Genomic DNA, 21,300 nt, shown 5'->3' on the forward strand with positions numbered 1-21,300 from the left:
CAGCCGAACATGAGCAAATTTTTTAGCTCGTTTAATGAACACGCCAAACAAGAGCAGAGGTCGGCTCGCTCGTGTTTGGCTCAATATAGTTCGAATATATATATTTTATAATTATATAATTTATTTAGTTTTATATATATATTATATATAACTCTATATATATATATATATATATATATAATTTTTAGCAAAAAAAATATAAAACTGAGCTTAATTATAAAAGAATTCATTTATACATAAAGTTTCAACCATTAGATCAAAGTCTAATGGATAAGTTTTTATAAATTTATTTTTTTTGTACATTCAATTTAATCCATTTAACTTATTGTTCGTTAGCTAGTTCGTAAGACAACTCGTGCAAATATGAGCTGAATTCTTCGACTCGATAATTTAACGAACCAACTCATATTCTGCTCGTTTATTAAATGAGTCGAACATGAGCTGGCCCCAGCTCCTCGTGTTCGGCTACTTGACACCTCTACATGGTATGGTATGGATAATGTAATTGGTTTGAAAATCTCTTTATCTAAATTTTGTTTACGATGGTTTGATAATTTGGTGCATCTAGAACGAGCAATTTTTTATCTCTTCTCTCGTGTGTTCCTTTTAGTAATTTGGTGACAATGTGACAGCGAATAAAATCGTGTCATTGTCATGCATCATCACATCACATGTTGCTCCATAGCATTCCGTATCTTGATCCAATCAATCTTATTAAATAGCAAGAACTAACCGCAACAATATAACAAGTTTATAAGCGTAGGTTGTAAAGTCAAAATTTAAAAAGCCGGATTATTTGTCGCAAAATATACTGTAACAAATTCAAATTGGAAGACATAACTGAAAGATGATAGTAGAACAAAATTTAAACGGAGGTACAGGAACCAATTTAGGGGCGCCCTTACAATTCTTCCTAGTTCCAATTTGAAATGGGAAATAACGGCCCGACTCCCAAGCCTCAACCAACGGCCACAACGTTTCACGGAATCCCATACACCACCACCACCACCACCTCATCAATCTCCCCTTTGCCCTCGCATTTCCTTCTCCTTTTGCCCAAGAATCTTCCTTCCCCTGCACAATCAGAAACCAACTTTACGACACAACACACACACACACACAAAAAGAAAGGAAAAAAATAGAAAGAAAGAAAGAACACAAAGCAATAAAGCATTGCTTGTTTCTTGATCCCAATCTATGATTCCTCCCAAGAGAGGGACGCCATAAAGAGAGGAAACGCCTCCTCCTGAGGCCATCCCGGACCGAATGCTGCGCGATGCCAAGCAATGATCGGCGGCGGGATCCGCCATCGCCATCGCCACCGCCATTGCAGCAATCGCCGCCGCCGCTTTTATTCCCCGACGTATCCGACGACGGGGAAGGCGAAGCTGAGGAAGTGGGGATTGGCGCGGCGGCCGGCAGTCGCAGCAGCTTCTCCTACCACCGCCTGCCGGAGCCCCTCCTCCGCCTCTCCGTCCTCAAACTGGACGGCTCCTCCTTCGGTGCGCCTTCTAATTAATTCTCATATATCGTCATTTTTTTTTTTCTGTACAATTGGTGTTGTGAGATTGTCGAACATAACTATTTTCAAGCATCTCGTTTGGCATGGCCTTGTTTGCTTCTCGTCAGTACGAGGGTTTTGATTTGAAATCAAGAAATTTGAGTTTTGCTCTTTGGAAGGTCTCGTCATGCATAATTTTGGAGGATTATCATATTTTACCTGCGAGTCGGTTTATTTTACTTTTAAGAAAATGACTCGAAGACTGAATATCAAACGACATTCTAGACGTCTTCTTGAGTAGATCAAAGAAATATATCGAAAAAGATTTCCATGCATCCGAACAAGGCTAGAAGGTTGTTTTACATGATATCAGCATAGGAGATCTTGTCAAATGTTAGAAGTATCGTTCTCTAATAGCTTATGCTTTCGGGAATAAATGATTGTTTTTTCACAAAGATAATGAATGGTTTGGTGGGCAGATGTGCGGGTTGCGGGGACGGCCGCTGTGTGGGAGTTGAAGGTCGCGATCGAGGACATATTCAGCCGCGCTTCTGACGATGGGGAATGGAACATTTCTTGGTATATTTCGATGATTTACCTGGCATTTTGCTGTCTGTTCATGTCCTCTCAATTGATGTCATATTAGGTTAAAATATGTACAACGACCTCTCAAACTTTTATCTTTCAATTGGCAACTCCTTTTGCATTCATTCATTCTATTTATGTTGTTTCCAGCAATGCTGATTCTATATTAAATTCATCTGTTCTGAATATTTGTCAGCTAGTGAAATTGCAAAATTCGTTTACTGTTAATGTAACAAAGCAATTAGGTTTAACACTTTAACACTTAATTTAAAATATGTATATACTCAAAACCGAAACAAGTTAAAAGTTGAAGAGGTGCCAGTCAAAAGAAATGTAATTATGGAGTTTTCCATATATTTTTGCCATTACGTTTTAGGTGTTCCCCTGTTGGGTATGGTTTACATTTTTCTTTTTTCCTTTTCTTTCTTAGACCTAGGCATTTCAGATAATGGTAATAGGTTGTCGTCGTTTAAAAGAAATAATGGTACAGGTTGTTTGGAATTGGATTTCTACAGGTTTAGAGAGTTTGGGGGTGTTCGGTTTCCCAAAAAATATCTCAAAAAAAGGTTTTCTGGCTAGAAAAGTATTTTCCGTCTGTTTGGTTTCCTAGGAAAAGTAGTTTTCACAAAAAAGTTTTTTCTAGATTTCATTGAAAAGTAGTGCCTTTCGTTTCCTAGATTTCATGGAAAAGTAGATTTCCAGACAAGGGTGTTTTTTATGGAACTTTTTTTCCTTGGAAAACAGTTTTCCACAATTTTCCGAGGAACCAAGCACTCTGTTGGATATCATGCATGTTTAGATATGTACATTTGCTGCAATTTGGGTCTAATAATGTGAGGTTATCTCGCCTTCCGCAGGTGTCATGTATGGGGTCACTTCTGTTTATGCTATAAAGATCGGAAATTAACTGATGAGAAGGCATTTCTTCGCTCCTTCGGGATCAAAGATGGAGATCAGGTTCGTGTCATCGTTTAACCTTGTAAGAAGTATATGTGATTATTGCAATTAATACTTACATATTGTGTCAATTTCATTTTCCTCATGCTATGAAAATAAATAAAAATATTAAACGATCAAACTTCATAATTATCCATACGATGGTATACAACCTACTACTACTCGATGTTGGACTATGGAAAGTTCACTTTCTGAAACCATCGAAAATTGGCTTATATATTTATTGCTCCCAAACTTCACTTTTGAATATTGTTTTGGAAGGGTCTTGAACTTAATCTCGTTATATTACCTATGTTGTTTTGAGCTCCAACAGTTTTTTTTTTTTAACTTTCTCATGGAAACACTATTTACTGGTCCCTTTTTTCTTTCTACATAGCTTCATTTTGTGCGGCACCTGACAATTAACTACAATCCAAGAAAGAGAAGATCCAAAAGTCTTGAAACAGTTTTTGAACTGCACAGAAGGTAATTCCTCTACATTCGCTTTCGTCTATTATTTGGATTGGAGATTTCGATGTGTTACTTAACTAAATTGGGATCAAGAATGTTGCTGTAAAATTTGATGCCGCAAAGCTAAATGGTGTTCTTCTTTTGTCTCTGTGGATTTGAAGGTCATTGGCAGGGCCAGAAGTCTTTATCAGAAAGGAGGATTATGCGGAGACAAATGAAGATTATAGGCGTTCGACCAGTTGCACAGATCAGCAGGCCAGTGTCCATAATGGAAACAACGATATTGATGAGCAAATAAAATTCAAATCGGGCAACTTTTTCCGGAGATGGTTTTCCTATTCCAAATTGGCTAGTTCTAAGAAGATGCATTCTAAAAGTAAGACTAACAGCTCAAAATCTAGCAAGAAAAGTGTCAGATCAAAGTTGGGCCACTGGTTATCCAAGAAATGCTCAAAAGTATCCAAGAAAAGCTCAAAAGTAGAAGCCACGTAGATATAACTCGCGCTTTCATGGCCCTATTCATGAATATTGTGGATTCTTGTGAAGAACGGTGTATTTTGCAATGCACAATCTGAGCTGCTTTGTTTCCCTGATTTCCTCCACGAAGCCGTGAAATAACCACATGAATTATATTTTGATGCTTAACTTAGAGTAGGTTGTAGTGAAATAATTTGATTTCAACTGACCTATCCATGATCTTCAGATTATATTTTGTAACGTATGTGACAGAGATAGAGAACTGCAAAGTACTGTATGAAACTGAGAATTTTCTGATGATCATTTGTGGATTTTTGTGGAGATGACCCTTATCTGACAAGTGGGACTTGTGTAAGATTTGTGTCGAGCGTCGTGGGATGAGGTCGTGCTCAGCACTTGCCAGCACGAATGGGTTAGGTACATTCTATGCTGTGCCAACTTGTGTTGCTGACAAATTTACCAATGTACTAATGATTTTTTGGTATGAAATATGTATTTTCTTTGATACTAGCATATTTAATATCAAATCTTTTGTATCCTATTAATGTACTACTTGTAAATTTCAAGAAAAGTGTGTTTTAAGTTATGCTATTGGCACAGGGTTTTATCAACTTTATCAATATGGCAAGGCACGGTGAGTACGATCGGTGCCGATGGATGGCTGGTGCACGGTGAGAACGATCGGTGCCGATGGATGGCTGGTGCGGATGGAGTATGGTGGACACGGCTACTGTGGATGGATTTCGATTAATAAAAAATAATTTTTTCTGAGGGAAAACTTCTGTTTTTATGATAATTATAATTCTTTGCTATTATACAGGAGATGAAATTGTTATATTGCAATAAGAATTTCATGATTTTGGTGGAATAGTAATTTAGGCAAGCTGTTCGTTTTTCAGTTGGATATCAATGGCCCTCTTAAAAACTACCTTCACTAACGGCGCTTGATCCTGAACTTCTTTAATTTTGAGATTTTTAGAATTTGAATGCATCTTTTATTTTTTAGAAGTTTAGTTAGTATATTGTCTATAATTTTTGCAACTATAAATTCATTGAACTAAAGAAATAGGCTTAAATGTTTGAAATAAAAGTATCGTTGACCAGCTTAATTAAATCAAATAAATTGAAAGTTTAGATAGTAAAATCAAAANATTTTTTTTTCTTAATTACATTAAGAAATTTATTCTTGATTTTCAATAAGGTTTCGTATTAGAACAATTTATATATTTTGTCATTTTATACTTTTTAATCATACTTCTTATATAAATCAAAACGTTAATGCATTTATAAAAAAAATATTGGGGTAAAGCGTTGATGGTCCAAGGATGACGTGGTGGACTGGGTCCCCGAACCAAATAATTCATCAGAAGCCACACCCTCACCATCGGACGGTCCAGAACCCATCCATCACGAAGCTTGCACTTTATTCGGCGCTTTAAAAAAAAAAAAAAAAAAGAATGACGCTCACGCTCTACGATCCAAATGCCCTCCTCGGCGATCCGAAGCGAGGATTAAAACTCGGATCGGCGTTATAGACGCCCTTTACCTTTTGTCACACAAACACCTCCTCCGAGATCTCGGATCCACGACGACGACGACACCCTCCGATTCCTCCCCCTCCACCTTTGATACGAACCCGCGCCGTCGCCAAAATCTCGCGCGATAATCCCCCTCGCGATTCGCTCAGGTTCGATCGCTCTCTATCTCCATCTCCATCTCCATCTCATTCGATTGAGTGAGAAGTTGGTTTAAACTCAATATTAAAAATTAATTTAAATTTAAAATTTATTTAAAAAATTTAAAAACATAATACATCAAAAAAAAAATCGTTAACTTCTCTCCCCGCGCCTGCCGCCGCTCGCTCTCCACCTGCGCGCCGGCCCTCCCCTCGGCAGCGGACATCTCCGTGGCCGCTGCTGCCGCCGCTGCGCGCGGACATCTCCGCCCTCGACGCCCCCGCGGCCCTCGCCGCGGCCTCCGTGGCCGCTGCTGCCGCCGCTGTGCTCTCCCTTGCCGGCCCCGGGCGGCGGCGAGAGCGAGAGAGAGGGGGCTAAGATAGAGAGGAGAAGAGAAGAGAGAGAGAGAGAGAGTATGGGAGAGGAGGAAAGAGATAGAAACAGGAGCCAGCCATTGTCTTGGAAAAGGGCTAAACCTCGGGAATAAGAAGATATCTTAGAAAGAAGAGACGTCTCGAGAAGGAGGCAAGGTTCTTAGAAAGGAGAGACGTCTCGAAATAGGGAGGAGAGAGAAAGTGAAAATAAAAAAAATAGAATTTAGGCTAGAAAAAAAAAAAAAAACAAAACAGACGTGAAGGTCTAAAATTATGCTACGTCTATTGTCATAATCATTAAATTATGTATTTGTATGAATTTTAAAGTTTGAAGAAATATATATGATCTTTTAAAGTTTTGAGGAAAACATACAAATCCTTACAATTGTTCCAGTAATTTAATTGTCTTTTCTTCTCCTCATGACTCAAGAGAAAGAGCAATGCTAGATGTACACCCAAAAATAGGTGTATATTTAGAATAATTAAACATCAAGCTAAAAGAATAGCTTAATTTTATCTTCAATTTTTATTCGTGTTTTATCATGTATTATGGAATAAATAGATTTCGTTGTATTTTCAAGACTTACAAAATTACGTGCAATATATAAGTGATCAAATAGATGTTTAAATTCCAATGAGGACGTAATCCCGTTAAACTAAATGATAAACTTTAGAAGTTTTAATTACTTTGTAAAAGTTTCAAAGTTGAGAAATCTTTGCATTTTCTTTTTTTCAGAAAATAACTAACTAAAATTTTGTTTGGATTGCCGAGAGGTCATACTATGTTGTAATAACTGAGAGTTGAATTTAAAACTTCCAAGACCTGGTACAACATGATCATCATTTCATGTGTAAACATCAGAGTTTTTAAAATTTGAAGAGTCCCACATACTAGATGACTTAGAGATGGACGTGTGGATTAAAGTTTTATATAAATAAAGAACTTCAGTACTAAAATGTAGCCATTAAAGGAGAGGTAAGATTACGTCTGGTATGGGTATAAGTAGAACTGTTTATTATAGGGATAGGTATAAGTTCAGATATAAGCAGGAACTTGATCAATTTTATATTTGAATGAAAATTGAGTTGTTCGTAGGAATAAGGTAAATAATATTTGGATAGTTAAATTGAAATAAGAGGAATATATAAGAGTTATAATTTTAAATTAAAATTATTTTATCTAATTAATTAACGTCAAAATATTACTTAAAAATAATTTAGTAAAGTAATAAATTTATTAGCTATAAATATTATATAAGATAATGAAAATATATTAATTAATTAAATATAAAAAATAACTTAATTTTTTAATTAGTTAGTAAATTATTTTTGCTAGATAACTAGTAAAAAAATTAATTAGATTAATAGATATATTAATGGTTGATCAATATAAATATTCGTTTATGAATAAATATATTAAATTATTAATAATTAATTATAATTAATTAATTAATTAATTAATTATTTATTTATTTATTTATTTAACACTTTTCAAGAGGGAGATGATGCCTCGCCAAGTCATGCCAGACTGCACGGCCGCAGACCAAAACGGAGCCACATTCTCCGACCAGTCTGCCCTTCTGATATCCTGCCATCACACATTTTCACAAACATAATAAATTTTTAGTATTTTAAAGAAATAATTCCTAATTGAATAAAATAACCCAAAAAAAAAAAACTTGTTTCTTAAAAGAGGCAAATTAAATTTGGTGCGCCCGATGATCGGTACAGTAAAATATAATTTAGAGTATTTAAACTTAACACTCGAGAACTGAAAACTTTAAATAGTACAGTTTTTCAGTTTCGGTTTCAGAAAATTTAAATAATTTAGCTAACGACGGACTGTTTATGCCACTAAAGTCAAAACGTTGATGCCCATTGCTACAACTGAAGGCAGAAGCAGTAGTAGGAGCTTTTTGTAGATTGGACATATTAATTAAAGCACCGTTCTCTAATAGCTTAAGATTTTGGAGAATAACAGTTATTTTATATAATTTAATATGTTATCAGAGTAAAAGATTCTGAGTTCAAGTCCCACGTCTTGGGCCAGTCAAGAAGTCTCAATCCCAGACATGAGGGAGATAACGCACCTTTCGATGATAGCTTAAGTTTTTGGATAATAATAATTATTTTACATAATTTAATAATCTGAAGATCCTNCGGTGAATGGTTCACCGTGTCCAATACAACTAACTCGACTTAGTCATTTTTTGGCTAAGTGGGGATATTTGTATTGGACACGGTGAACCATTCACCGTGTTTGAACACGGTGAATGGTTCACCGTATTCAACTTAAACTCTTGCCCCGCCCGCATGGCGCTGACGTGGCGCTTGCGTGGCAGGGGCAGGGCCATTTTTGCAAATAAATTTTTGACAGGGCTAATTTTAAAAAAAAATTTATCAGGGGACTATTTGCAAAAAAAGCCCTCTAATTAATTAATATCAAAATATTACTTAAAAATAATTTAATAAACTAATAAATTTATTAGCTATAAATATTGTATAAGATAATGAAAATGTATTAATTAATTAAATATAAAAAATAACTTAATTTTTTAATTAGTTAGTAAATTATTTTTGCTAGATAACTAGTAAAAAAATTAATTAGATTAATAGATATATTAATGGTTGATCAATATAAATATTCGTTTATGAATAAATATATTAAATTATTAATAATTAATTATAATTAATTAATTAATTAATTAATTATTTATTTATTTATTTAAATAAGAAATAATAATTTAATTAATTAATTAGATTAATTAATAATTTAATACTATAATTAAAATTAAATTTAGATTTTAATTAATCTTGTTTTCATCCGGAAACAATCCAAGCAAAAAAGTGGAACAATAATTCCAGCCTTATACCAGTTTATTTTAAAAATCCGAAAACTATTATTTTTGAATATCAAACACAGCTTTTGAGAACAAAGGAGAGAATAAAGGCTTATTCCCTACTTGTTCTCCAACCATGGGCCTTACGCGTAAAGTTTCACACTTTGTGTGAAAGGGAAAACCAATTTCTGCCGAGTTGAGAGACTCCGGTGCAAAGTTTTACCAAAAAATGGTGAAAGCAGAATTTTGAGAAGGGAAGGGATTAAGTTGCAATTGTTATTATAATAACATAAGAAAGTGAAAAAGAAATCGTTTTTTATTTTTCTCTTTTTTCTTTTGCTCCCTTTCTTACTCCCTTTCTCTCCTCTATAACCGCTGCCACCGCCAGCACCACACCGGTGACCGTGCACAGGCTAGCAGCAGCCCGACTGCACCGGTCGTGACCGTCGCACCCCGATTTGGTGCCGGCTGCATCATCGTCAACTTTCGAGGCCGACGGAGATCATCAACGAACGTCTCGGATCGCTGACTCGGGGGCTGTGCGTCATCTCCTTCTTTCTCTCTCGCATCGTCGGGAAGCCGCACCGGTAACTATCCCTACTTACTACTTATGTAGTTGTTATTCGTTATCGCCCGCGTTATGTCGTTGAACGATCGTTCTGGTTGCTAAAAACTCTTCGGAGCGCCAATCGGTGGTCGGTCCTCGTCGAATCTGCCTGGATGTGATCAAAACTTGATCCGAACTTTGTGCAGGCAGGCCTAGTTGGTCGAATGCGGTGCGACTGTCCTAAAACGGGGCCGAGCAGTGCCCGGCTGCTGTCAAGGTAGTCGCGTTGAAAAGGTTTTTGGCGTTGCTAAGGACGAGTTCCCGGAAGCTTGTTGCTGTCCAGAGATGGTCGAACTCATGTAATACGTTTACCGCCGGTTCCGACACGGAAATAGGTGTTTTTCGGAACCTGTTCGAGGCCAAGTTCGTGGCCAAGACCCCTGTTGTGAGACAGGTCACGTGCCGCCGTCCCGATACTGGAAATAGTGCCTTTTGGGACGGTAAAGGGGCTGAAGCGAAGTTCAAAGCATCGGGTGAAGTTTGGAGCCGATCCGGCGACGGTTGGCAGGATCGACATTCTGAAAAGCCCGTAACTTGTCATCTTGCGACCAACTTATGTCATAGCTAGTTGTGATGCGTTGTTAGGCGTCGTGAGCAGTTTGGATGCGCTAATTAAGGTCGTGGCCGGTGGTTGCAATCGTGTGCGGCGAGCGTGATTGGTTTCAACACTGAAACAGTGCCTGGAACACTGTAATTGAGGCCCTGCAGCGAGCCCAATTGTTGGGAACTTACTGCCATGCATGTAGATGCCGGGAGTCTTTTGTAAGCGATTTGCATGTGGATTTAACCCTTCAGACTGAATGTGATACGTGTAGCTGTCTCAAGACCGAAGAATACAGTTTCTGGACCCTTTTGGGACGAATTTGGTTTTCGTGATGCACTGTTTGTGCATTGGGGTTTCGGGACTTGTGGGGTCGGTTCCAGAGTGTCATTGCCTGTCAAAACCGGTAATTTCTGAGCATGGGATGTGTAGTTGGACCCAACACCAAAAATAGTGTGATTTGGAGTCCGTTACGGCCTGGTTTGGTAGCCGTAGTCTTCGCAGCTGTGTACTTGATGTGTGGCTATCCTAGCGCTGAGACAGCGTATTTTGGGACAGCAGAGAGGCTATGGTGATATACATTGTGTTGGTACATGGTCGGTTGAGTTTCGGAAGTTGGCTTACGGTACCGATGTTCCAATAGCTTTGTAGTGCGCTACTGTGCAGATTATTGTGTCGATTGATGTCATAGACACGTAGGGGCTTTTTGTGACCCATGTATACCTTGTTTAGATTCAGGTGACATCTAGAGGATCTTCTCGTGGACTTCAGTCAAATCGTGGATTTGTGTGTTTTGATGCATAGTTGGGTGCTACGATTCGGACGTCGGTATTGTTGCTTCTACTTGGTTTTCTCTTTACTTGCGGCCTTGATATATCACACCTTCAGTTTATAGATGTACGTGTCTCGTATATTGATTTTGGACATTGCATGCTTACTTCTCATATTGGTTCTATATTGTTGAGTTCATGTCGTACTACCTTATATACTGCATAACTATCTTTGATACATAAGATGTAGAGCAAGACAGTATACTATCCATTGTTGGATATAGTTGTACACATTGACCCTATTTGGGTACATTGATACTCCATGAGAGTTTCCTCTCGGCTTCTTGCTGTCGGTTGGATCTTGGACAGACATATAGCCTTGACCATGTCGTATTAGACATTGCCGCTGTGCATTCATAAACGCTAGCACTTTGGCTGCATGATCAAAGGTGTTATTTTCTAGAAAAGTGGTCGGAAGTAGACCTGTGAGTCTAGATCTGTATAATATAGTATATGGTGGCACTAAAGAGCTTAAGACCAAGATCTGCTTGATAATGGGCAAGCCCAAGGGCTATATGACAACCAGAGGGGGTGTCGGTATGACAATGGGCATTGGATTGGGTACTTTGGGTTGAACTAGTAGTGCATTTATGCATGGCACATTCCGTTGTGTAATACAGACAGCTTATTGTTAGTACAGTAGCATAATTGTACAGTTTCCCTATTGTTCAGTTCAGTTTTTTATTCTTTCATTGATACATGCTATTCATTATGCTACCGATCTATTTTCTGTTCTGTGGGCGAGCCTAAAATCTATATGATAATGGGCACAGATTTGGGTTACTTGGTGATCTACCGGCTCTCTTGAGATATTATTGAGATTCGTGACCTTACATATGATTTTCTTTTAGTTACAGTAAAATTTACCTTATATTGTTATTCATATCTTTACCTGGCCTTGCTACGGTAGCGACATTAATCAGCTTGCAATTATTATTCAATTTCATTCTAGCTATCACTTTGTTATTGTCATATTACTGTATCGCTTTATCTATTTTGTTAACCAGTAGGTGCGGCTTGCCTTCAGCAGCTCGCTGTACCCATTGGAAAATATTTTATATACTTCTCACACTTTTTTTTATAGGTGCTTTGGGTGATGAGGCATGGGACGCAGTGTGAGGACGTGTTAGATTGATTCTCACAGTTGTGGACTCTGGTAATTGTGGGGAATTGTAATAACTTAGATCATCATTTACATTTTGTTTATGTTTGTTTGCTGGTGGTTATAGACTAGATAGTTGGATAATTTTACTATCTCGTGTTGGTTATTACATTGGATATCTCATCGTATACTTGTTATTTTGGTTTGTTAAATAGCTAGTAATTGGTGTTTTCTTGTTGGATTTTCTTGTGGATTATCTTTTAAATTATGATCTTTGATAGTTGTAGAAATATTAAGATGTGTATAAATCTAGATTTGATTTAGTTGATTTTATTTGTTGTCATGATCAATTATACAGGTTGTATTGTGTTACTTTGTATTTCGATGTGATGTATAGGAAAAATTCTGTCCATGTGGCAGGTTTGTCGCACTTTGGGCCATGGTCCTAAATGGTTTTAAAATGGTTTCCGTTTTTCCTTTGATTTCAAAATAGAAAAATGATTTCAAAAATACTTTCAAAAAGGGTTCAAGGTGTGACAGATTTAGTATCAGAGACTAGACTGAATATAGGACCTAGGTTAAATCATGTGGCTTAGTGTTGAACCATAGGGTAACCCAAGGCTTTCAGGGCATTGAGAGTACGGGGTGTTACGGGGTTGGAAGATCGAGTCAATCATGTGGAGTTTGTTTGTATTCTAACATGGATTTTTTTTAATTACAGGATATGGCACACACCCGTTTCGGCAACTGTGGTGGCAGAGAGGGCCTAGTGGCGCCGGCGAGCCTGATGGCTCAGATTGTTTTCAACGGCTTAACGAGCAGCTGAATGGACTAGCGGGGCTGATGGGGTTACTGGAGTGAATAGTACAACAGCAGGTGGCTGCTGGGACCAGCCAGGCCCCACCTTCTGTCCAGATTTTGGAGGGAGTACTATCCCTCCTGATAACGTTGCGCTACTTGCCGTGGCTGAAGTTGCTGTTGCAATTATTGCTGGAGCACCTCCAGTAGTCGCCGTCGAGGCCAATCCAATGGCCGCAACCACTGGGTTGGCTCCTCCATCAATTGGATCTGCTATTCTTGTCGCTGAAGAGGATGCCCTTGTGGCAGAGAGGGCCCGAGCTAGGGCCAATCTGTTGATGGAGTTTAGAAAGTTCTCTCCGCCTACTTACGGCGGAGAGATAGCCGACCCATGGTTGGTCGTGAACTGGGTTGATACCATGGAAGAGTTGTTCGAGGATCTCTTCATTGAGGAACGGGAGAAGGTTCCGCTAGCCATGCGTTGTCTGGAGGGCTCGGCCTACACCTGGCTGAATGGCTTACGGAAGACGCACGCCACCAACAATCCTTTTCCCTCTTGGTCGGCTTTTAAGAAGAAATTCTTCGAGGCCTTTTTCCCTGACAGCACTAAGCACCAGTTGGAGATCGATCTATACAAGCTCCGACAAGGAAGTCGAACTGTATTGGAGTACGAGCGGGAGTTCTCCCGCCTCGTCCACTGTATCCCCTACGTCATTCAGAGCGATCGTCACAAGGCCGAGATGTTCGCGGCGGGCATTCGACCAGACATCTACCAACTAGTCCATGTGTTAAATCTTCCGACGTATCAAGAGGTAGTGGATCGCGCCCTCCATGTTGAGTATGGGCAAACTGTAACCTGCACTAAGAGGGAAGCGATGGACAAGGAAAAGAAGAAACGACCTTATTCTAGATCTGGAGAAGGATCGTCGTGCTCCAAGAAGCCATCCAAGCACCCCCAATGCTATTTTGGGGCCGAGAGCGCATTGATATGCAGCCAACAACAAAGAGCACAGTCTTGTGTTATTTGCGGCGGGTCACACAGAGTGACTTCATGTCCCGAGGGTGCCGGCAAATGCTACCAGTGCGGGCAATCGGGACACGTTAAGGCCAACTGCACCGATAGATCGAACGTGACCCAGTTTGTTGTTTCTGCTCCTTACACTCCACAATAGAACCCGAGAAGCACGCTTGTTGCGGCTTGTCATCACCTTCTCTGTCATCACCTTTTCTTCGCATGTTGGGAGCTGCATGTCATCACCTTCTCTGTTGCAATGTCAGATCGGCTTTCCTACTTACCCATGTAGCTATTTGTTATCGCTTGAAAGCTGCTCCAGTAACTATCCCTACTTACCTATGTAGTTATTCATTATCGCTCGTATTATGTCGTTGAATGATTGTTTAGTGTTGTTTCATTGCCGAAATCTTCGGAGTGCCAATGATTGGTCGATTCTTGTCGGATCTGCCTGGATGTGATCGAAGGTGATCGGAACTTTGTGCAGGGAGGCCTAGTTGGTTGAATGCAATGCCGAGCATCATGGGGCTGTGGCCAAAGTGGTCGAGCCTTTACCCCTGGTTGCGCATTCGTAGTTTGTGATCAACTTTGTTGGACGAGCCATGGAGGCTGAATCGAGCCCTTTACCCTGGTTGTGCATTCGTAGTTCGTGATGATCAACTTTATTGGTTGAGCCACGGAGACTGAATCGTGCGGAGAATGGTCCGTTCAACGGCATAGTCGCGTTGTTGGTGTTTGATGTTGTTAAGGACGAGTTCTGGAAGTTTGTTGCTGTCCAGAAATGGTCGAACTTGTGTAATACGTTTACCGCTGGTTCCGACACCGAAATAGGTGTTTTTCTGAACCTGTTCGAGGCCAAGTTTGTGGCCAAGACCTCTGTTGTGAAACACGTTGCATGCTGCTGTCCCAATACTGGAAATGGTGCGTTTTCGGGACAGTAAAGGGGCTGAAGTGAAGTTCAAAGCATCGGGTGAAATTTGGTGTTGATCCGTGTGAAGTTGGCAGGATCGACATTCCGAAAAGCACATAACTTGTCATCTTGCGACCAGCTTATGTCACAGCTAGTTGCGATGTGTTGTTAGGCATCATGAGCGGTTTGGATGCTGTAATTAACATCATGGCACGTGGTTGGGGTTGTGCACGACAAGCATGGTTGGTTCCGGCACCAAAATGGTGCATGAAACACTGTAATTGAGGCCTTGCGGCTGAGTCGGATTGTTGGGAAGTTATTGCCGTGCTTGTTGTTCGCCGGGGGTTCTTTATAAGCGAGTTACACGTGGATTTAACTCTTCGGGCTGAACATTATGCATGTGGCTGTCATGAGACTGGAAAGTGCAGTTTCAGGACCTTTTGGTGCCGAATTCGGTTTTCGCGATGTACTGTTTGTGTATTTGGATTCTGGGACTCATGGGCGAGTTTTGGAGTGTCCTTGCTGGTCAAAACTCACAGCTTGTGAGTGTGGGACAGCACAAAAAACGGTGCGATTCGGAGTCCATTACAGACTAGTTTGGTAGCCGTAGTCTTTGCTGCCAAGTACTTGACGTGTGGCTGTACCAATATTTAAGATGGAGTGTTTCGGGACAGCGAAGAGGCTGTGGTGATGTACCTTGTATCGGTATATGGTCGGTTGAATTATGAAAGTTGATTTACAGAACTGATGTTCCCATATCTTTGTAGTGCACTGTGGTGCAGATTTATAGTGTCGATTGATGTCATGTAGGGACTGTTTCTGACCGGTGTATGCCTTGGTTAGGTCGAGGTGACACCTAAAGGATCATGTCGTGGACTTTGGTTGAGTAGCGGACTCGTCTGTTTTGGTGTATAGGTGGGTGCTATGATTCGGACATCAGTATTGTTGTTTCTACTCGGGTTTTCTCTTTACCTGCACCCTTGACATATCATACCTTTGTTTTATATATTTACAGTATCTCGTATATTGTTTTTGGACATTGCATGCTTGCTTCTCATGTTGGTACTCTATTGTTGAGTTACATCATGTCGTACTACCTTATACACTGCATATCTTTCTTTGATACATGAGAAGTAGAGCAAGGCAGTATACTATTCATTTTTGCATATACTTGTGATTATTAACTTTGCTTGGATCCGTTGATACTCCGTGGGAGTTTTCTCTCGGCTTCTTGGCGTCGCTTGGATCTCGGACAGGCATATAGCTTTGAGCATTTCACATGTGACTTTGCTCGCTGCGCATTTACGAACGCCATCACTTTGGTCGCACGACCGAAGAAGGTATTCTTTACTAGATCTGTATAATGTGGTATATGGCAGCAGTAAAGCACTTGAGACCAAGATATGTATGATAACAGGCAACCCAAAATCTGCATGATGGCGGGTGAGCCCAAGGTCTGCATGAGACGAGGTCTGTATGACAGCAGGCATTGGATTGAGTACTTTGGGGCGAACTGGTAGTTTGTTGATTCATGGCACATTCCCTTGTGTAATACAGATAGCATATCGTTATTACAATAGCACAGTTTGCTCAGTTCGGTTTATTATTCCCTCGTTGGTACATCACATGCTATTCATTATGCGTCTATGGGCGAGCCCAAAATCTGTATGATAACGCGCACCTTAGTTGAGGCATTATTGAGATTCATGACCTTAGGGATGATTTGCTATAGTTACAGTTTAGTTTTCCTTATATGTTATTCATATCTTGACTTGGTCTTGCTACAGTAGTGACATTGATCAGTTTATAGTTATTATTTAGTTTCATTCTATCTATTACTTTGTTATTGTTGTATTATTGTATCTATTTACCTATTTTGTTGGCCAGTAGGAGGGGCTTGATTCCGGCGACTCGTTGTACCTGCAGAAAATATTTTTGAGCGGTGAGGCACGGAATGCAATGTGAGGGTGTGTTAGATAGTTTCTGTCACAGTTGTGGACTATTGCAATTATGGAAAAAAAAAGTGTAATAATTGGATGATTTTACTATCTCATGTTAGTTTCTTGTGGTATATTTGTGGTTTTGGTCTTGTTAGATAGCGATCGAGTAATCGGTGTTTTCTTGTTGGATTTTCCTTCAGATTATCTTTTGGATTATGATTTTTTGATAGTTGTGGAAATGTTAAGATGTGTATAAATCTGCACTCGGTGTAGTATACTTTATTTGTTGTCATGATCAATTGTAGATGTTGTACCGCATTGCTTTGTATTTTGACATCGTACATTTATAGGGTACATTTTGTCCGTATGAATAGAGAAATTTCTGTTTGTAGGTTTGTCGCACCTTGGGCATGCTCTTTTTAAAACTGTTTTCACTTATTCTTTGATTTTAAAATGAAAGTGATTTCAAATATGCTTTCAAAAAGGGCATCGGTCTTGGCGTGTAGAGTAAGAAAATAAGACGAAAATACTTTGTTTGTTTGTTTTTTTTCATATATAATATTGCTTTCTGTATTTCGTAATGAATTGATTATGATATATTTTTTATGATCCTACTATAAAACACAAGCATAATTCCATATATTTTCTCCCCAAGTCTATTCTATTCTACCTTTTATGGTGAGATGGGCCTCAATATCAAACAGGTCATTATTTGTCATTGGTGATATAAACAGGGTTACGTGCACTAGTTGTTTCCAAACATTAAGTATCAAATTGGTCCTCAAACTTTTAATTTTGACAATGAAAATTTTAAATTTTTGGTCAGGTTTCAATTTACTCCCCACACTTTAAATTTTAGTCTTATATTTGAGTAAAAATTGTTGCTTGTGCATAATTCCTATTTTTGTTCTTACTCCATAATTTATTATTGCTTTATTTATCTCAGACTTTCAATCTAGAGGTCCAATTTTTATATAGAAAAAGAATTAAGTAAATGAGCAACAGCGTTGAAATATCTTGTGAAAAACATAGTCAATAAATGTACGAAACATGACAATCTAATCGAATTGGGAGAAGCCATTGGCAAATTTGTTATGGTGCATGTGATTCACACAAAAGTTAAAAAGAATAAAGAAGAGATGAAACAAGGCTATATTTAAATTTTAATAGTTAAAATTGATCTTTAAAATAAAAAGATCATACATTATAATTTAGAATTTAAGCGGTACATAAATCTAAAATGAGACAAAAATACTTAATTATTTCCGTATCAAAAAGCCAAAATATTCTTCTTTGGAACACCTGATAACTCGTACCACTCTCCAAATGATCTGTTGTTGTCACAACTAGAAAAAATAAATCTGAACCATAAAATAGGAATAAATAAGCAACATCAAAAAAAATAAAAAATATAAAAGCACCTCTATTTATTGTGATGTAGGTTTGGAAGCCCGTATTCAAATCTTATCCTTATTTTATTTCTTTCTTTTCTTTTTTTTCGTTTTTTCCTTGTTCTTTTGTGTGTACGTTAGAGGAGCTAGAGTTAATTTCATCTTCCTATATCTTTGTTTTGGAGACTTTTTATGGTGATTTCCCATTAACGTTTGTTTGGATTGTACTTTAATTGTTTCTCGCTAAAACCATATTGATGTAATCAAGCTCTATTTTGGAATTAAAATACATGTGGCTTCTATTTTGAAAGGTTCTTTTTTCTTTTCAGATCTTAAAGATGTTTTTCAAGCTAGTCTAAGGCTTCCTTAGGACATGTATTGTTCACCTATTTTAGACTATAGAATCAGAATAAAAGTCATTGATTTTGATAGTTGTCGTTTATATTATAGAAATCGGATTCTGATTTCCATTCTACTCTGGAATGAGAATGACCAAATTCATATATGGCCCAATCCAGCTTTGAATTCCGGATTAGTCCATTTTAAAGTAAATTATTTAGAATCCTCTTTCACCAACACCTACCTCCTATCACTTCATCACTTTCCTCTTTTTTATTCAAAATGCTCTATCAAAAATTCTAAGTTCTCATTCTAATTTTCATTCAAATAATGAACAAAATATTTTCAGATGATTGATCATTTTATTTTTTATTCCAAAACAATTCAATTTCATTCCTTATTTCTATTTCAATCATGAACCAAACATGCTTTTAAAGTTTCTGATTGATTGGTTGTAATTGGAAGCTGTATTTGTAGATTACAATACATGTTTTTTCTTTTGCAACTACATTTTACTTTGGATTAGGTCAAAATATAGCGTCGAGCCTTTATTCGTAGGCCAAACTATAGCATATAACACTATAACTACAATGAACCAAACAAATCTTTTAAGTTTGCATGTAGTTGCAACGATACTGCTGCGAGCCGAATTCTCTAACTGCTGACTTGGTTAAAGATCCTCCTTCAAAGAAAAACGTGCGAGGAGATGAAACGGCTGCGAATGATGATCCTCGAAATTTGCGCCCACCATAGGTCAAGCGATTCGGTTGATGAAGGATCGGATCAACCGAGTTCGATTCAACACAACAAATTCGGTTTGGCTAGATCAGCCGATTGTACGAATTGTACAGGAATTTCTGATTCGGTTGAAGAGCCGAAAAGTTCATATATTGCTTAAAATCAGGAAATGTTTACAAAAGAGGGTACGCTATCATGACGTATGATCTCGAAGGAAAGTTTACTTTACAAACTACTCCTAGCAAAGACAGTAAATGCGAAAAAAGTAAAATAATTATAAGTAGACTATTCCTAAAAAAATGATAAATGGAGAAAGTAGAAGTATTGAAAATACAGTGATCTTCTCATTCATGGGAGAGAAAAACTCCTTTGCAGGCTTCGGAATTACTATTTATAGTAATGTCTTCTCAGCCCACATATATTATTGATCGGTTTTAATAGTAGGGGGGGAGGAGTGTTGTAGCCATGATCGCGTAAGTTACGCCCCACTTCTCAACCGTTCCCACCTAATTTTTTTTTGGCATCAACAGATACTATAATTTAAAATGCGCTGAAATAAACAACCAAAATTTTGGATTAGTACTGCAATTTAAATACTCGGAGAGTTTATTATGTAAAAGAGAAATGTGGGATATCTCACTTTTGAGTACCCTATTATTGTAGATGAATTGACATATATATACGGATAGGTTAAAATTTAGGGTTTAGAATAAAATGGTGATATATATAGGATTTAATAATAGTGCGTGGGTTCAGTAATTAATACTTAGAGTGTAATGATGATATATAAAGATTAATATTTAGAGTGTAATACCGACCGTCCCTAGAGCAAGTGGCAAAGGGTTTGGTGGTGGGTACCCAAGACCCAAGTTCGAATTCTAGTTGATTTACATTTCTAGCTAAGTTTATTTCTAAATGAAATAAACGAAGCGAATAGCGTGCTACCTATCTCAGAGTGTAATGATGGTATTGCCATATCATCAGTAGCATTGTAAGGAACACTTTAGGAGAACTATTGTAGAACCCCAATATGTAAAACTGTATGGAGACCATCTCCATTATACACCATTTCGAAATTGTCCCTTCAATTTTAATTTTATATTTTTTATTGAGACCTTTTTAGTTTTGATTTTTTAGTATTAAGTCACTTTAGTTAAGAAAAATTGGGGATGATATTAAATTTATTGGTGATTTTCATCAAATTTAGTTTCAACAAGTAAGAAGAACATCTATGGTTAATAAGTAATAAAGTTAAAAAATTAGAGGCCAATTTGCATAAAAAATTCATTGGTTTTGAGCTCTTGCAAAAATAAACTGTCTTTTTGAATTTCGTAGATTCGTACCGAATTTTCAAAAAACTGACCAAAATGCTCTTATTCCATATTCTCTCTCTCTCTCTCTCTCTCTCTCTCTCTCTCTCTCTCTCTCTCTTTTTCTCATTTTTTTTTTCTTTCTCTCCGAAGTGGGCGGCGGCGGAGGAGGCGGAGGCGGAGGCGGCCCACCTCGCCTCTGTCCCGCGCGCCCTCGCCCTCGCCCTCGCCCGCGCACCCTCATTTTTTTTGTTTTCTCTCTGACCCTCCTCCACCGCCTCCCCAGTTCTTTACAACAATAAAGAGGACAATATCACGTCATCTTCCTCTCCTTTTTTTCTCATTCTTTTTTTTTTCTCTTCGACCCACCTCCACCTCCTCTGTAACCCTCCACGACGGTAATGAGAACAGCGCCGCATCTTCTTCCTTCGCCTTTGCAGGCACCGGCACAGATGCCGGCACCGGAGTAGGAGAACTCATAGCGAGTGCGGATAAGATCGGAACGGAGTAAAAAAGATATAGAAAAATAAAAAAATAAAGAATAAAATATAAAGAAAAGTATTTTTTCTCTATAAGAAAAATGAAGAATTAGAGAGAAAAAAGGAAGATGATAAAGTTGCACTATTTCAAGAGAATGTTACACTATTTTAGAGAAAATTTACACTCTTTAAGAGAAAAAATTATACTTTTTAGGACGAAAGTTGTATTTTTTGAACGAAAGTTGCACGAACGAAAGTTACACTCTTTGGAAAAAAATTATACTGTTTCTCCTTTTCCTCCTCTTTTTTCTCCTTCCTCTTCATTTTCATGTGATTTTCCTCCGCCAATCTCTTCTTCGCCCTCCACCTCTGTCGGCAAATCCTCTACCCTCGCCGAGGTCGCGCTACCCAGCCCTCCTCGCCTCCAACCATGCTGAGGCCTC

At 38.3% G+C, this 21,300-nt stretch overlaps 2 protein-coding genes across 6 annotated transcripts; both read left to right on the plus strand.

Moving 5' to 3' along the window:
* LOC109724674 lies at positions 793-4,924 on the plus strand. Of its 2 annotated transcripts, XR_002220021.1 has the most exons (6): positions 793-1,502; positions 1,981-2,080; positions 2,944-3,043; positions 3,420-3,508; positions 3,655-4,387; positions 4,571-4,924. XR_002220021.1 is itself a non-coding variant. In XM_020253566.1 (5 exons), exons 1-5 carry the CDS (start codon positions 1,277-1,279, stop codon positions 3,983-3,985), a joined length of 846 nt encoding a protein of 281 aa, XP_020109155.1. In that variant the 5' UTR covers positions 793-1,276; the 3' UTR covers positions 3,986-4,547. The 2 variants fall into 2 exon arrangements, 1 of the variants encoding a protein (XP_020109155.1); XM_020253566.1 differs by lacking the exon at positions 4,571-4,924 and having other exon boundaries at positions 3,655-4,547.
* On the plus strand, positions 5,425-16,670 carry LOC109725186. 4 transcript variants are annotated; one of them, XM_020254284.1, is made up of 5 exons: positions 5,425-5,657; positions 9,249-9,447; positions 11,923-11,994; positions 12,662-13,550; positions 16,548-16,670. In XM_020254284.1, exons 4-5 carry the CDS (start codon positions 12,969-12,971, stop codon positions 16,548-16,550), a joined length of 585 nt encoding a protein of 194 aa, XP_020109873.1. In that variant the 5' UTR covers positions 5,425-5,657; positions 9,249-9,447; positions 11,923-11,994; positions 12,662-12,968; the 3' UTR covers positions 16,551-16,670. The 4 variants fall into 4 exon arrangements, with proteins under 4 accessions (XP_020109873.1, XP_020109872.1, XP_020109871.1 ...); XM_020254283.1 differs by having other exon boundaries at positions 16,551-16,670; XM_020254282.1 differs by lacking the exon at positions 16,548-16,670 and adding an exon at positions 10,741-10,836 and having other exon boundaries at positions 12,662-14,159.

This window comes from Ananas comosus, linkage group 19, assembly GCF_001540865.1.
Source record: "Ananas comosus cultivar F153 linkage group 19, ASM154086v1, whole genome shotgun sequence".
In the NCBI taxonomy this organism is placed as follows: Eukaryota; Viridiplantae; Streptophyta; class Magnoliopsida; order Poales; family Bromeliaceae; genus Ananas; species Ananas comosus.

Bases quoted from the DNA above. Each gene is read 5' to 3' on its own strand.
- LOC109724674 (XM_020253566.1), top strand. From the start codon at position 1,277: ATGCCAAGCAATGATCGGCGGCGGGATCCGCCATCGCCATCGCCACCG. The intron at 1,503-1,980 runs GTGCGCCTTCTA...TTTGGTGGGCAG, and splicing joins ACTGGACGGCTCCTCCTTCG to ATGTGCGGGTTGCGGGGACG. The intron at 3,509-3,654 runs GTAATTCCTCTA...GTGGATTTGAAG, and splicing joins GTTTTTGAACTGCACAGAAG to GTCATTGGCAGGGCCAGAAG.
- LOC109725186 (XM_020254282.1), top strand. From the start codon at position 12,969: ATGGCCGCAACCACTGGGTTGGCTCCTCCATCAATTGGATCTGCTATT.